Source organism: Anolis carolinensis, chromosome 3 (assembly GCF_035594765.1).
Source record: "Anolis carolinensis isolate JA03-04 chromosome 3, rAnoCar3.1.pri, whole genome shotgun sequence".
In the NCBI taxonomy this organism is placed as follows: Eukaryota; Metazoa; Chordata; class Lepidosauria; order Squamata; family Dactyloidae; genus Anolis; species Anolis carolinensis.
In genome coordinates this window covers 270510524-270528979 of record NC_085843.1, presented here as the reverse complement: position 1 = coordinate 270528979, position 18456 = coordinate 270510524, and the positions used below count along the sequence as shown (strand labels likewise).

General features: G+C 37.1%; 1 protein-coding gene across 3 annotated transcripts in view; it reads left to right on the top strand.

Moving 5' to 3' along the window:
* spata16 (spermatogenesis associated 16) overlaps positions 1–18456 on the top strand; it is a 250743-nt gene that overhangs the window by 120224 nt on the left and 112063 nt on the right. For all 3 annotated transcript variants that reach the window (XM_062976770.1, XM_062976771.1, XM_008106073.3), the window contains exon 3: positions 667–812. In XM_062976770.1, the coding sequence (XP_062832840.1) occupies positions 667–812 (146 nt within the window). The remainder of the gene's footprint in view (positions 1–666; positions 813–18456) is intronic.

Below are 18456 nucleotides of genomic sequence, written 5' to 3'. Positions count from 1 at the left end.
CAATTTAGGTTTTTGGGCAAAAAGATGTTTCTCACTGTTGCTTGCAGAGTGATGGCAAGTTTTATTGGGAAATATAAGAGAGTGTAGTATTCTCTCAACTGGAATTACTAATGCACCAGGCATAGGTTGAACAATTCATCAGCCCACTCCACATACAAGACCTAGCAGAGAAAGATACCAAATTTAGTCTTCTTTGTATTTTGCCAAAGTATTTTTACTCATGAAAACTTGACCAAAATCAATACAAATTCATTTCTTCATCTTACCTTAAAGAAAGGTAAGAAGAGTTGAAGTACCTCAACTTGAGAAGCTCTTAATACAGGTAGATAAAGAGAGAGGAGTGCAAGTGGAGGAGACCTTAGAGAAGAAAGTCTATAAGGAGAGCGTGAGTGTGACCCAATTCACAGATAAACATGCACTTACAATAAATATGTTGTTCTTAACCTCCTGAAGAGTGACATGCACTCTAACTACCAATGAGTATAGGCATGCAAAAGTTGCAAACTCCAACAAGTTTATCATAATTTGCAGAAAACAAAATAGTTTGGACATGAAAAATATGAGTTGATTGCTCCATTTTTCATCTGGATACATGATTTACTTGTCATACGTGTGTGGCATCACATCAGTAACGAGTCAACTCTTTAATTTTTTCTTTCTTTCTAGCTCTGCAGCAAAGGTGCAGCTTTAGGGAAGCCCTTTGAAGCCTCTCCAAAAGATATTTCAAGCATTGCCAGTTTCATTGAAACAAAGCTTGTAATCTGCTACTTGAAAATGAGAAAGCCTGACCTTGCACTGAATCATTCCCACAGGTAAAACTCCAGAAATATTGGTGTAATCTTTTTCGGTGAAAACATCAAGCACATATATGTGAATGCATGCAGAAAGATCAATCAAGAATGGGAAAACATGTCTCAGGATCATTGTAAAAATTACAATTGCCCAGGTAATCTCTCAATTTGAAAAACATATTCAGATGTATGCACTGGTTGGTTTCTAACTTCACAAATTTGAATTTTTGTTGAAGCAAATGGTTTTGCATTAACATAACTCTGAACAAGATGCCAGCCTAAAACAAGAGATTTGGCAAGTTTCTTTTTCTTCTGCTTTAATTCTGACTTTGGTTTATTTAGTCATATTTTGAATATGAAGAAGAAAACTTTTTTTTATTTGCATGTGTTGAATGGCATTTATTTTGGTTAACTTGGGGTGTTTTCATGCTTTTAGTTTACAGTAGTTAACGTTTTTATTCATTTCTATTTGCCTCCTTGGGAAAGTTTTTGCTTGAAATACGTCGGGCACCAAGGATATTATTTGGAGATAAGTGTAATTTTTCAGAACCCTGAGCTATATCTTTCTAAGGGAGAAATTTTGTATTCTTCTTCTTTAAATCTTTTAAAAGAAAATGGAAAGAAAGAAGATAAGATAAGATAACAGGATGAGAGCAGGATAAGAAAAAAGTGGAGGACTGAAGAGAAAAGGAAGATAGATATATAATGTGAAAAATGAAACTTGGTTCCTGTTTATCAAGCTAGGGTTTTAAGTCAGTCTTAAGAAGCTAGATGCTATTATTTTGATTATTATTAGATAGATGATAGATGATAGAGAGATGATAGATAGATAGATAGATAGATAGATAGATAGATAGATAGATAGATAGATAGATAGGTATCAATGTGAACTTCTCAGGTCTCAGCTCAATACCCTGATCAATATGCCACCCCAGATTTTTCTAACCCAATACTATTATCTAGGTAGGTTTGCTCTGCTGGGTCCCACTTTTTAAAGATGTTTGCTCAAAGAGCTGCCAGAGCAGGACTTTTGTGATGATGTTACTTATGATCTAGAATCAGCTCCTAAATTAAAATTACTAATGTACGACTCTGTAAGGATGTATGAAAAGTCTTTCTACTTTATCTGGCTTTTAAAGATGTGTCGCCGTTTATCTGCTGCTTTGCTTTAAACGACTGCTCAGCTAATTAGTTGTGGTATGAAATTTGTTTTGAATGTCACTGTATAAAGTGCTCATTGTCGGGAATAATAGCTTTTGCCTATTTTGAATTTCTTGCTCAGCAGTGTGCAGAGAGCCTTATATACAGATTCAGGTCCTTTCAGAGAACTGGAACAGCAGGGAACATATCATAGTGATGGACAAGGTCAGGAGATCCGACTTAGGATCACCACTGAAGCCGTGAAACCAGCTTGGCTATTCAGCTTGACTTACCTTACAGGGTTGTTGAGAGGGTTGTTGAGAGAAACAAGTGGGGGGGAAATATGCAAATGTCGATAATTCTCTTGAAACAAGTAAGAACACAGAGGCAAAATACCACATCTTGAACTCCATGGAGAAAATGTAACTAACAGTAACAATAGTTAGCAGCCATTGTTGAAACTCTATGGAGAGGGAGGATGGTGGTGGAGGAGAAGGGATCTATGTTAATTGCTGTAATAAAATGTTTCATACATATGTCTATGTTTGATATTTTTGTAGTTTTAATGCTTGATTTTGATTTGGATATGTGATATATTTTTATATATACAGTAGAGTCTCGCTTATCCAACGTAAACGGGCCGGCAGAATGTTGGATAAGCGAATATTTTGGATAATAAGGAGAGATTAAGGAAAAGCCTATTAAACATCAAATTAGGTTATGATTTTACAAATTAAGCACCAAAACATCATGTTAGGCAACAAATTTTGCAGAAAAAGTAGTTCAATACACAGTAATGCTATTTAGTCATTACTGTATTTATTAATTTAGCACCAAAATATCATGATGTATTGAAAACATTGACTACAAAAATGCGTTGGATAATCCAGAACGTTGGATAAGCAAGTGTTGGATAAGTGAGACTCTACTGTATGTGTGTGTATATATATATATGTGTGTGTGTGTGTATGTAAGGCATTGAATTTTGCCATTTATTATGTTGTAAACCGCTTTGAGGGGTGAGAAAAGCGGTATAGAAATGCAGATGATGATGATGATGATGATGATGATGATGATGATGATGATGATGATGATGATGATGATGATGATGATGATTGGGGGAAAGCTCTCATAACCTCTAAAGAGATTATTCTAGTTTGTTATTCTAGTTTGTTTTTGATAAATGAATCTTTTCAGAGAAAAGGCATTTTAATAAAGTGATGTACTGTTTTTAATTGTACTGTTTCTACACTGACTATTATTATTACAGTAAAGTCTCACTTATCCAACATTTGCTTATCCAACGTTCTGGATTATCCAACGCATTTTTTTAGTCAATGTTTTCAATATATCATGATATTTTGATGCTAAATTCGTAAATACAGGAATTACTACATAGCATTACTGCGTATTGAACTACTTTTTCTGTCAAATTTGTTGCATGTTTTGGTGCTTAATTTGTAAAATCATAACCTAATTTGATGTTTAATAGGCTTCTCCTTAATCTCTCCTTATTATCCAACATATTCGCTTATCCAACGTTCTGGATTATCCAACACATTTTTTTTAGTCAATGTTTTCAATATATCATGATATTTTGGTGCTAAATTCGTAAATACAGTAATTACCACATAGCATTACTGCGTATTGAACTACTTTTTCTGTCAAATTTGTTGCATAACATGATGTTTTGGTGCTTAATTTGTAAAATCATAACCTAATTTGATGTTTAATAGGCTTCTCCTTAATCTCTCCTTATTATCCAACATATTTGCTTATCCAACGTTCTGCCGGCCTGTTTATGTTGGATAAGTGAGATTCTACTGTATTAGTTGTACATTTTACGTTATTTTTAATTCTGGCTGACAGTATTGCAATTATGGATTTTAAACCTGGAGTTACAGATTCGTACACTCTGTATTTACTCAGTAAGACTAGGCAATTTTAGGACCTCTTCACACGGGCTAGAATTTGGCAGTGGTGGTTTTTTGGGATTTTTTTTTTTTTGCACTTTTGCCACAGAGCCTGCCAGCTCCCATCACACACCGGAAAAGTACTTTTGGGGCAGCTCTGGGGCAAAAGTGCAACTCCCCCCACTGCCACTGGAAAAAAATGCCGACACTGCATGACAGGAGGCTTCCCGTCTTTCCATAAGGAAAGATGGGTTGAGCTGGCTTACTGAGGCTTCCCCCATGTGATGAGGTAGAGGGGAGCTGCGAAGGTGCAGGGTGACAGATCCCCACACCCCCTGGGTGGATGCCGCCAGATTCGCAGTGATACTCAGCAATTCCGGTGGCATGTGTGAAGAAGTCCTTACTGGAAAACTATATAAATTCCACCTCAGACCACCTTAAAGTCTAGAGTAAATGTCAGGTAAAGGAGGTAAGGTCAGCTTCTGGTCAGAGTGCAAGGAGGATGTTTTCACTTCTTTACCACCAGTGTGTAGGACTGCTACAATCAGAAGCTGTGAGACCTTGTTGCAGCCTTTCTATTGTAGTCTACAGTGTTCCCTCACTTATCGCTGGGGTTAGGTTCCAGGACCACCTGCAATAAGTGAAAATCCACAAAGTAGGGACACTATATTTATTTTAATATTGATACATTATTTTAGTAGTTATACACTATTTTAAGTCTTTATCAACCAATCGTGTGTTGATAAATCACCTCCTTCTCCTCCCGTTGCCGCTTGGGCTCCATTTCTCTCCCTTTAGCTTCTTCTTCCTCCCTTCCTTAGGCTGTAAATTGTAATTTTTTTATGATTTATAATAGTCTTTTAGAGTTTATTGAACAACCGCAAAACAGCGAATCCGCGAAAAGTGAACCGCGAAGTAGTGAGGGAACACTACTTTAGGGGTGGATGTCAGGCCTAGAGATGATATTTTGTATACAGAAGCAACTAAATAACTAATGCAGGTTCAATATTCCTTATCAAAAATGTTTGTATTTCAGGGGGATCCACAGGTTTTGGAATACTTGTATTTGCATATACCGTGTTTCCCCTAAAATAAGACAGTGTCTTATATTATTTTTTGCTCCCAAAGATGCACAAGGTCTTATTTTCAGAGGACGTCTTATTTTTCCATGAAGAAGAATTCACATTTATTGTTGAACAAAAAAATGAATATTTATTATATACTGTACAGTAGTTGTTATCACAAACCATCATAACTAGACAAACTGTGAATCCTATCAAGAATTTCTTGTTACTACTATGGTACTTACATTTACTGATCCTGCATGCTCTGGTGTTCTGTTCGTTGAGCATGCTTCCAAACAAAAGCTTTGCTAGGTCTTACTTTCAGGGGAGGCCTTATATTTAGCAATTCAGCAAAACCTCTACTAGGTCTTATTTTCTGGGGGTGTCTTATTTTAGGGGAAACAGGGTATGTGCATAATGAGATATCTGGGGATGGGACCGAAATCTAAACACAAAATTCATCTATGTTTCACAAACACCTTAAACACATAGCCTAAAGGCAATTTTATATAAAATATTTTAAATAATTTTATGCACAGGGGATGCTCAATCTGTAATTTAATTACATTTTAATGGCTGTTTTAACTCAATTAAACCTATCTTAATTTGTAGGCTGCCTTAAGTCCCAGTGTTGTGGAGGAGGGAAACAGAGAATCAAGAAAGATGGTGGTGTTGGTGGTGATGATGGTGGAGTGGGGGGTAGGGAGACATGTGATGGTGACGGTGACATAAACTGTGAAGCACTGGAAGGTGCCATCCACTTCTTTGAAGCTTGTACTTATTAATTGGAAATGACTGAGAGTTTATCTTCACTGTACAGTTTTATTACCTTTTATGAGTTTTCATAATTATCAGACTTTATCCTATAGAATCCTGGGCTTTGTAGTGTGTGGTGTGATTCTTCTCTACAGAGAGCTTTGTCTGTCATTCAGAGGCATGCACTTGAGTTCTCTAGCAGAGAAGTCTAAGGGCCTCATCACAAAAGCCAGGGGAAACATCCCATTTCACCTGGGGTCCGGGGAAAAAAGGAGGAGCCGTGGGGCAAATCTGTCAGCCCGAGCACAGCTCCCTCTCAGCAATGCTTTCTGCATCACACAAGGGAAGTGTCGACAGAGTGCCAAGAATCTTTGCTAGCTCCATTGGAGCCAGCACAACACAGGAAGCCTTCAGTGCTGAGAGTGAGGCCTCCGATGAAGCTATCACCCCAGTTGGGGGGTAGGGCCTTTGCCAGAAGGCATCCAATATTGTGTGATGGCTGGCGTGGGGCATGATTCCCATGTCAGGGTGAAAGCGTCCAAGGACACTGCTTAAGGTATGTATGATGAGGTCATAACTACCTGACCAAACTCCTGAATCCCAGTTTCCACTTAAGAGGATTGACCAAGATAGTCAAATCAAACTGATTGTATAGATATACCCTGAATATGAATGACATGGAAATGATGATTTTACTCTGAAGTTATATCACACGCTGAAGTCAAAACCATGTGAAGTGATTTCACTGGCTGAAAACATGTCTTTCGACCACAGCCAAAATTCTAATTTCCCAATAGTAGAAAATGAATAGGACAACCAAGCAGTTACAGAAGGCTTTGGAGGGAGGTTCAGGTTCATGTCACTGTTGACCACTGGATCTTAATTACTCAGGTGGGAAATATTACCCAAATTACCCAAGTGATTAACGGCGCTCCATGCAGTCATGCCGGCCACATGACCTTGGAGGTGTCTATGGACAACGCCAACTCTTCGGCTTAGAAATGAAAATGAGCACCAACCCCCAGAGTCAGACATGACTGGACTTAACGTCAGGGGGAAACCTTTACCTTACTTTTTTTACCCAAGTGAACCTTCTAATAAGTTGTTCATAGCTGAAAAGGTTACAATAAAGTTTGTTAAATACTGCTTCATTGTGCTATGCAGATATTTGGGGGAGTTCCTGCAAAAGTAAAATAAATAAACCAGCATACACTGCATGCATGACTGTAAATTGATAATAAAATGTGGTAGCAGAATACTCAATTGCATAAACCTTTGGCCTTATTGTTCAGGACTTTTTTTTCACTCCTTTACGTGATCCTGGAAAATGCAGGAGCTGACCATTCCATTCCTTGTTTAAAACGTTCACTTTATTTCAGAATTGAAGGCAGGTCCTTCAGGGAATATGTTTCTGAGTATGGCAAGCTACTCATTGCTTCCTGCTATGCTTTACCCTGAGGCATTCATGCAAAATAACTGGTATGGGCTAGACAAAGAAGTATAGCTCAGATTAATAATACTGTGAGTGGGTAAGGTGTTTTCCTCAATGAGTTGGGAGTGATGCAATTATAGAGATGAGCCTGTCCAAAATCATCACAAAGTGTGATCCAGTTAGAAATCATTTGCCTATTGAGAGGGTACAAAAGGGGAATTGGAATATGCTGAGGAATAATGGTCAAATTCACAATAATTGAATTCAATTTATAATGGAGAATGCGGAATAAATTTGCTGTCCCTGTGCTTGACACATTAATATAAGAAAATTCAGGGATACAATTAACGTGGACAGAAATGGAAACATAATCAATAGCTGAATTTTTTTCAAAGAAAAAAAAAGATAAATAACTTATACCGAACATTCCAGGTATAAATAGCTTTCAGCCATCCATTATGTGATTTCCTTTTTCCGTTCTATTGAGTCTTTATTTGCTGTATTAGAGTGGTTTGGTAGCAAACCTTTTTTTTCTATTTCTATTTGGAAGAAGATTCTTTGTTTTGTATGTGTATTATAACATCCCTGCACATGTTTCAGTGCATTTCACCAAGATGACGATCCTGTTTGAGGAACTACAGTAAAAAAAAAAAAACTTTTCTGAGCTGGGGGCCCTTTAGATGGAGATGCTGCAGAGAGTTTCTTGATGACCCACAAGGCCCCTTCCAACTTTATGATTCTGTGACTAGATGGATCATATTTCATAAAGACAGTTTTAAGCACAATTAGGATACAGACATTACTTTGCACCACAAAAGTGAAACAGACTCAAGTTAGATGACAGGAACATTGTGTGATTGGGAACTACTCATGGGTTTGGGATGATTATGGGAAAGACACAGACTAGCAGTAGGATGACCATGACATCATGTGGTAAGAACCATCACTAAAGGCAACATGATCTGCCTGCTGCATGCGATAAAGTCCTTAGATAAGGATGCCAGAAGCCAATCACTTGGGTTTGAAAAATGAGTATTTAGAAATGCTAACCAATCCTATTTAAAAGTAAGAAGCAATTTACCCATGGTGGAGGTCAGTAAAGGGGGTGGTCCAGAAATCAAGGGTAATAAAATCACTTGGGGGGGGGGGGTCCTGCCAATGAAAAGATATCGCTAACAGCAATGTTTAGATGCCAAATGGGTTGCTAACTAAAATGGTCCTTTCCCTAAAATGTACCTAGGTCATCATGTTTAGTTGAGAGGCAAGCACAATTACACTTGAGAATGAAACTTATAGCAGGAGAAGGCCTTGTTTTGAAGCAGTATTTCACACTGTTTTCCAGTCTTCAAGATGTTTTGAACATCAGCTCCCAGAATTCCTAACTGTCACCCAAGCTAATGGGGACTTCTAGAAGTTGAAGTCCAAGACAGGTGGAGGACCAAAGGAAAAGCTTGGAGCTACTTTTGAGAAAAGGAAGAATAAACAAGGGAAGCTCATGGCTCTTCAAGCTTGTTCAGGAAAAATGCTTGCCCAAGAAGTAGGCATGACAAAAAGCATTGAACTCTTGCCCAAATGTCAGCTGCACAGAGATCTTCCAGCAATTAAGACCTAAGAATCAAATTGAATAACAACTTCCAATATTTTCCAGCATTGCCTATTCTACCACAGGCAGATAGTCCAACAACAGCTTGAAAGCCGCATGGATCACAACCCTGCAGACATGTCTAGAAAGATATACCTTATTTCCTGACATCACTCTACCAAGTGTTATCTTGCAACACCATTGGGAGAGAGGGCAACCGTGTTAGGGACATAAACTAAATTGTCTGAAGGTCAAAAAATGGGGGAAGCAAGAGCTTAGAAAACTTAGTTTTGGGCTAGAACAACTAGTATTCCCCCAACCAAGATAGCCACTGGTATACAATTACCGCCTTGCTGGCTGAGGCTGGCTGTGGTGCCTTAAGGAGTTGTGGTTCCAAATAGTAACTTCTCTCAACTCTGGAGCATTCAGAGAAGTTACTATTTTCATAACTACTTGTCTATTGTTCTGTAATGTCTACAGTTTATTTTTTACCTTAAATTCTTTTGACTAATTTAATTTTTCTGTAATATTTATGTGAACATCTACTTGTAGCTAATGCATGAAACAACATGAGGAAAAGCAGCATTTGTAATGTGAATGTGCATTCAGGCCAATATAAGTTTCATATTCTCCTCTGAAGATACTTGGAACAAAACCAATTTAAGCCTGGTGTGTCAAATTGGTATCTGTTTCCGTGAATTTATCTTTTAGAAGTGATTTGTTTGACTAGACTGAAGATAACATTGAATGGAGAGCCCAAGAAGCAGTGAGAAACCTCATTTGATTAATATGTATTACTGTGATGATGCAAAATAGAGAGATCTTCATCAGTTACCAGGCATTGTTAACAACTGAGCCCAGAAAAACTGGATGTTCAAAATGATGGATGTATAATGTCCACAGTGACAATTAGGAACTCTTCCACACTCCTGCTATCTCTCCATATTTTGGGCATTCAACAAACAAATGAGTTATTATCTACATTCCCTTGCCATTGTGAACCATTTCTACACTTTGGACAGTTTCACAGAGCATATTAATCATTTGATTACTGCAAAAACATCAAGTGAAAACTTGCATGTGTAAATTGACCTTCACAGCTAAATAGCATGGTTGGAAGTTTCATCTCAACCTCAAATGAATTGTTTTTCAATTTGCACATTATTGCATTAGCAATGGTATTTGTGATATTCACACACATGTCAATTGACTTACTGGAAGGCTAAATTCAGGAGCCATACATGTGAATGTAACATGCATGCATGTATGCTATGTAATGTTTGTATCTTATGTATGTATATATATTATGTAACATTGCGTAATGGTTTGGGCATTAGGCTGTGACCCTAGAATCCAAGGTTCAAATTCCTGCTCAGCCATGGAAACCTACTAGCCACAGAACACTTTCTCAACCTCTGAAGAAAGTAAAAGCAGCCACCACCATCCAACAGGAAAAGCCCATGATAAGTTCACCATAGTATCATTATTAGTTAGAAATGACGTGAAGGCACACAAGAGCTATGTATTAAAAGGATGGTTGTATATTGTCTACAATACTCTTTAATAGAAGAAAAGCTTTATTTTATTCTCTCTGCATTATAAAAAAAGTTATTACAAAGCAACAATATGAAAATTATGTTGTCTTTTGAACCAATTACTGGAGATTTGAAAAACTGGAAATGGTAGGAAATCATGACTTATGAACCATAACTTGTATGTAGGAGTAGGAAGCACCACCCATAACATGCAAACCAAGAAACGATCAAAGCCCAGTACTTAGTGATAAAGCTAGAATTTAAAAGAAACTTTTTAGCCAGTGTCATCAGTGTCAATGCTGACTGAGGAATTCTACCTATTGCAGTCCATAAAAAGCTCTTCTATGAATATGTTCTTTGTATACATACTCAGCCACATTCTCCATAATTTCCAGTTCAACAGTTTTCAGGAAGACTGCCTTAGACATTGCTGTAATAGATGAACCAATGGTCTGATTCAGCCCAACCTCCCAACAGTTTCAGGGACTCTGAACTGGCTCTCTGCTTAAAAAGTTTGAGGACCCCCTGGTCTATTTGGATAGTTTCAACAAGCAGGGCTTTCTCCAGAAAGCCATTATACCGCGTTTCCCCGAAAATAAGACCTCCCCAAAGAATAAGACCTAGCAGGGGTTTGGGGGGATTGCCAAATATAAGGCCTCCCCTGAAAGTAAGACCTAGCAACGAAGGTTGCAGCAGAGTTCCATTGGGAAGCATGGCTGCCGGGCAGAACCAGCACTCATACACACACCGGAGGGAGGGAGGGAAAGTGCTTGCTTTCTGTGCCTCCCTCCCTGCCTGCCTTGCCTTGCCTGTCCCCCAGCCGAGGCTTGAAAAACCTTCAGTGGCTGCTGCCTGCACTGCCTTTTCTTCCTTCTCCGTCCTGGCCATGCTGGCCATGCTCTCTTCTTCCCAGAGGCTTCTGATTGGCTCCTGGTGCCAGGGCAAGGGAGGGTGGGAGGGAGGGAAGGAAGAGGGCTTTCAACTCCTCCCCAAGGCTTCGCTCCTTAAAGGTACAGGACGCATTGGGATTCTCCTCTCATCTTCCTATCCTATGCCATGAAACTGATTATTTTATACTATTATTCTATTGCCATATTATTATCATCATATTCTATTACTATTATTATATCCCATTATTATATTATCTTATTAATATATTTTAAATCATTATATTATATTTTTCTATTATATTATTATTCTATTATTATTCTATTATATTTTCATATTATTATATTGTTATTCTGTTATTATTAAATTCCATTTTATATTACCCTATTAATATATTTTATATCATTATATTCTATACTATTATTCTATTATATTATCATATTATTATTATTTTATTATTAGCATATTCTGTTATTATTATTATATTCCATTTTATATTATCCTATTAATATATTTTATATCATTCTATTCCATTCTATTATTCTATTATATTATCCTATTATTATTATATTATTATGCTATTCTGTTATTATATCCCATTATTATATTATCCTATTAATACCATATTATTATCATTTTCTGTTATTATTATATCCTATATTATATTATCTCATTAATATATTGTATATCATTATATTATTATTATATTATCATATTATTATTATAGTATATTATATTATTCATCATTCATGACTATATTGAAACTAGAATAGAGAGAAATCAGCATGGAAACCTTGTGAAACCTAAATTGCAAGAGGTACCATAGATTGTTGCACATGTAAATAATGGTAGTAACAAGAAATTCTTGATAGGATTCATAGTTTGTCTGGTTATGCTGGTTTGTGATGACAACTACTTTACAGTATATAATAAATGTTCATTTTGTTGTTATAAATGTGAGCTCTTCTTCATGGAAAAATAAGACATCCCCTGAAAATAAGACCTAGTGTATCTTTGGGAGCAAAAATTAATATAAGACCCTGTCTTATTTTCGGGGAAACAGGGTATAACAGTTTTGCATGTAAAACAAAATGTCTGTGTGGAGTCTGTCTTGCCTGAATTTGAGTTCCATTTTCACAACAATAAATACATCTGTACTTCATAGACAAGATAAGTGTCATTCCTTCTTGGGTGACCTGCTTTTCATGCAACTGGTTCATGTAGTTTCATGATATATAGAAACAGTCCTGTTTTGTATGCACATGTGGATGCTATGTATGTGTATACAAGGATTCTTTAGAACATGGCCATTATTATTCTTTGTTTAGAGCTCCTGAGATATGGCGAGTATTACATATATACTATCAAAATAAACACATTGATTTTAGTGCATGGTAGAATATTGAAGTAGAATTGCAAGTATCATGAAAATGTGGAAGCATTTCCATTGTTCATGTCACCTGATAGATCAGCAATTTCAGGTATAATGCAGATGCACATAGAATCCCGTCTCCAGATGGATGCCATCTGTTTATTTTGCACTGCTTCCAGTGAAATTCTCACTAGTATATGCATCCCTGTCCACAATCTGAGTCAACCAGACAATTCAGAAAAGTTTGTTTGGGAAATGCAGTTCCCCAAATCCCACATCCATGCATGGTTAATATCTTTCCTGGCTGGTGGACATTTTTCCCTACTCTGACCATATGTAAATCTCTGTTTACCACATATCTAGAGTTTGACCAGGGCAAAAAATTTCCCAGCTGCCTCCTGTAAGATATTTGTTTCATACTATGACTATGCTGCCTACCTTATGCTCTCCGTGTAGGTCAAGATCCATATTCAGTCCAGAAAAAAGTTGTATTTGTATGTCACTTAAATCTTCCTTGAAAAAAAAGGAAGAGCATCATAAATCAAGGAAGGAATCACTATGAAAGAAAACCCAGAAATTGTATCTTCTGTAAACCAATTATAACAAGCATCCAAGAATGTAAATCAGCACACAATAAATTCTGCCAAGGATATTACTCTTCACATGGATTTTCTTTTGAAAGGGAAGGGAGAATGGTAATTTTAATAAACAAAATTGTGCTTTATACACAAAGCTATTATAAGAAAGATTTATATTGTTACAGGTCACCACATACAGTGGAAAGCATATATCTCAGCCAGTCAGTCTGTTGCCATGGTTTGAGATGGAAATGTTTTGAAGATCAATTTTGCATAAAAAATGCAAAGTCTGCAGATGGGGAAATTATGATTGGACAAGATCTTCATGTTCTATCAGACCTGCCCATGGATAGATTCTTTATCACAAATAGAGATTAAAGTTTAAGCCAAGGATCAAAACAACCTGTACTTTATCTCATGAGTCAGAATTTCTATCTTCACATCTCTGTGAGATACGCAGCAGGATTGATTGCATCCTAAATTCATTGTTTACAGGACTAATAAATCCAGAAGTTCCAGCTTCATCCAAACTAGCACATTCTAATGTTCTAAATTAAAATAAAGTGGGCATAATTCAGCAAAAGATCAGCATATTTGTCCACAGATTTCATAAATGAGTTAAACCTCTGCATGGCTGTTAAAAGTGCTGTGCAGCCTAAGCTTTTGCATGTTTATTCAAAAGTCAATCTTATTGAGTTCTGTGAAATTTATGTCCAGGTAATAATAATAATAATAATAATAATAATAATAATAATAACTTTATTTTTCTATCCCACGGCTCCCCATGTGAGCCACTCGGGGCAGTTTACATGGAGAGGTGTTACAGGATTATATCCTTATTTTGGTAAAATATTTTAGATTAATCCCAAGGCTTTGATAAGGTAGAAGCACTAAAGTGGTGGGCCAAAATCAAGTGCTGAGCTTTTATGGATATATGCCATTCCCTAGCTCAGTGGTTCTCAACATGTGGATCCCCAGGTGTTTTGGCCTACCACTCCCAAAAATCCCAGCCAATTTACCAGCTGTTAGGATTTCTGGGAGTTGAAGACCAAAACATCTGGGGACCCACAGGTTGACCACTGCCCTAGCTTATTTAAGACAGAATGTACCTGTGCAAGTGTAGTGCATTAGTCTGCATTAAGAAACATGAGCAAACATGATGAAAACAAGTGGAATGTTAAGAGAATCGGAAGATATTGTGTTTGTTTTTATCTAAATGGAAAAGAAATGTAATTTTCCAAGCATCTTTAAACTCAGCCAGAGCACCTACAAGGTCATCATATTTAGCAGACTGCTATGCATTATTTCAGAAGCCAGGACTTGAAGAATCTCATTTTCAAGTGAAACAAAATAGCACTTCATTGCTGAATCCTCTTTTCTGAAGCTCTTTTAAGCTTCTATCATAATGCTGATTTCTAAGAAAAATCTCAAGATTAGATCGGTAGCTCTTCAGTAACCAAATTTAGCTGGAAAGGGATGCTATAAGCAAAAGAAGATGAGTCTCTCTCACCAGAAAATTGGAATTTTTAGGTCTACATTCCCTGCAACTACTGCTTAATGCTCCCCAATTTTAACTATATTATCTATTTTTCTTATCTAGTACACCACTTACATTCAAGCTTCCTTTTCTTGATAAAAAAAATATCCTGTCTAGTTTATCTTGGTTTCGGTTTTCTGGGATGTAATTGTCCACTAATTTTGTCCTTAAAGAAAGTAACAAATAATTTGAGCAATTTTCCCATTTTAAAATTTTTTTAGAAATCCAGATTTTGAAGTCTATTCACAATTTGAGATTGTGCAAAATTCACACGTGGTTCTTTTGTGATGAAAATAGCATGCTGTTTTCTATGTATATCAAACACATGCAAATTTTATGCAGAAAGTAACATGTTTTTCAACTATTTTCAAATATTCTTTCCATCCCTACTCTCTATCCAAGAAATCTGTGTGTTAACCTAAGAATGGAGATGCAAGTAAAAGTCAAATTTTATCTTATCAGACAACCGTTGTGTTTTCAGACAGCTACAAGTTTACGGTGAATCCTAGGAGCCACCTGAAAATTATAGTTGTATAGCTTAATCTATTCCTTAATCTCCCTTTAATCTTATGAAAATGTGCTGTTACCACGATGATTTCACATTCATTTTTAATTTCCTTTCTCTGTCTCCCTTCCCCTTTCTTGAGTAACAGTTCTTAAGAACCCAAAAACCATCTTGTGACATCTTGGTTAGTTCTGATAAAGGCATTCCCTCTCTCTAGATTGTAAATGTTCTTTTTGATGGACCAATACTGCTTCTTCTCCTTTCAATTTGTCTTCATCTGTCAGTCTATCTATCTTCTATATTTTTACCCAAGAGCCACAAAGAAGATTGCAAAGTTGATAAAAATACAAGTGGGAGCTGCAAGATATGAGTTGTTCCTTGTCAATACACTCCATTTCTCAATGCCCCTCTCATCTGATTTTCCATTCTCATTCCCTGCAATGGTCAGCCTATACTCTGAACATGTTCAGTCCTTATTTTGGTGGTTTCTCCTCACTTCCAGCTTCTTTCTTTCCTATATTTCTTCTCTGAGATATTTTTGTTCCACTGAAAACCTCCAGGCCTACTTGCATTTTTATAAGCCCTGCAAGCTGCTTTGCATATGTTGTGATAATTTGTGGCCAAACAGAGACAAATAAAGACAAAAATAACACTGGCTAATCAGAAAGAATTGTACAAACCACAATCAGGCCATGTTTTAATCAGAAGTCTACCATTACATTGCTTCCTTTTTGTGTTTAGATGATGCTGTTTTGTTTCTTAAAAACAACTGGGCATATCTCAAAACATGCAAAATGGTGGGAAGGAAATAAAAGGAAACTGGAAAATAAGCTACCCTTCCAAAGTGAAAAATAGGAGAAAAGCAAGAAAAAGATTGTTTGCAAATGAGGCATTTGAGAAAGTTTAAAAGCTGTCCTTATTGGTCTCCAACCCACCTATGGTTTCTATTTCCAGTTCAAAAATTAGGGTGTCATTCACACTTTGCAACACTTTGAATTCACTTCAGCTGCCATGACTGACACTTATTAAAACTTGGGATTTGTGCTTTAGTACATCACTAGAGCACCCTGGCAGAGAACTCCATACTACAAATCCAAAGATTCAGCAGGATGGACCTAGGGCAATTAACGTTTATCAAAGTGCAATAATTTTGCAGCATGAAAGAGTTCGTTTTAGTCACAAAGAATTTAAGCAAGAATTTCTGACCACATAATCAATTATCTCTTCTTTTTACAAATGGAAAGAGGGCTTTGGAACCCATTTCCTATGCCTGGAGAATAGCAATAAATGGGTCATAAAAAGTAGCAGCTGGTGGCTTCCACATGAGATCAGCACTAAATCCATTCTAAACCTTAGTCAGAACTTTATAGAAGTTCTCCAAATGAGCTAACCCTGTCCCCAGAATAGGTCCAGCACCTTGGCTAGCTCCTTTTATGTTTGGACTAAAGCCCAGACTGAATTAACCACCCCACCACATGGAAGCCATCCACCATCTCAATCAGAAATCAAAATTATGGTGTTGCAGCAGCATCTGTCAATACAGTACTGTTCTTACTGAAGCCAAAGGCAATGTATGCACACATTGATTCTGACAGCTCAGTGAAAAAGTGGCTCAGCTTACAGGTCTGGAGTGTGGCTGGAATGGTTTTCAGAAAAAAAGTATATCGAGCAAGGGATTCGCTTTGAAATTTTGCCCTGAGGGAAAAGCAACAACAAAGAGTACAAACAGGTTTCACAAAAAGTAATGATTGCTCTCCTCCTCCAAATGACACTGGTTATAAGGAAACTGGCAAGGTTTCAGTAATTGAGAAATTAGTTCTTACTTTGATGGAAAATCAGTCAGTGTCATAGTAGTCAAACATGATGGAGGGTTGGAGGTGGAGGTGGGGGGTAGAGTAAGATCTACCTGCATGAACTAGGAGTGATTCATAGTGTTGAGCTGGATGCCCAAAACATAGGCTTCTTTTCTGTCTTGCAAGGTGGGCAGAAAAAATAATTTCCTTGTTAATGAAGCCAGAGCTGATGAATAGATTTATCTGTTTGTTAGTAATTCAAAGCATCTCCCTCCCTTTCTTCTCTCCCTCCCCCCTCCATCTCATACACTTTGAATACTATAAGGAAAATACGTTCTGCATCTAAATGTCTGATGATATGCCTTCAGATCACCTGTCAACTTATAGTTTCCCATTAATTCTATAGAATTTTCTTAGATAAGGAATACTCAGAGGTGGTTTTGCTCAGAAGTGGTTCCTTCCTCTAAAATACAGCCTACTGCAAAAGTTTGTATACCCTGGTTGGTTAGTGTGACTGTGTAAGAGCAATGTATTTTGCATACCTAAAAATTAGTTCCTGTGAAATAATATGCTATTGTGTACATGCACTGCATTGTGGGCATACACTGCATATGAATGTGTTTATACATTCAGCACCCTAGTGCATGGATGTGCATACAGAGCTGTCAGCATTTGTATGAGGAAAAGGGAAAAGGTGCCACTTGTCTTTCACTTCAAGCACAAAATGGCTTGGGCTGTCCTTCCAAAGAAAATTATGCATATTCTTCTTAGAGTACCACAGCCAAACCACCTTGTTATTATTACTATTATTACATATGGTTGACATATTACTGTTTATGATGCAAACCACTTTTAATACAATGTATTGGCCTGAATGATATTGGCTAGTCCCAAATAGAGTAGGCCCACCAAGTTTATTGTAATATACTAGGTCAACATACAGGTTTCCTGTTAGTTGCAGCCAATTCAGCTTCAATTCATGGCAATTGTATAAAGAGGAGACCTTCAAAATTCATCCTCAGAAGCTGAATCAGCAAAACAAAATCTGAGTATCCCTTGCCTAAGAATACCCTGTGAAATCAATGAGGCCTTTATGAGTTGACAAGCAATTTGAAGATACACACACAGATGACAGCCTCTTATTAACAGCAATGTAAGATCGTGCAAACTCAGGGCCATGACTATTCTTATTCTTCCCATATTATTTCTACTAGTCGTACCAAATTTTCTATAAATGAATTAATACTTAGAAACACATATTCTTTCTTCACTGTACATTAAATCCCTACATGGTCTGGGTCCAGTTAGCTATGGGATCACCTCCCCCCATATAATCTGACCCATACACTCAGGTCCTCTGGGGACATTTGCTCCGATTAGCCAGGACAAGGGATGCATCTAACCCATAAAATGAATGCAGTTTGACACACTTTAATTGCTATGTGTTGATACTGTGAGACTCTGAGATTTGTTGTTTACTGAGACACCAGTACTCTTTGGCACAAAAGGTGAAATTTCTTGTTAAAATGGCATTGAGTAATGGCAGTTAATGTGAGATCAAACTGCATTA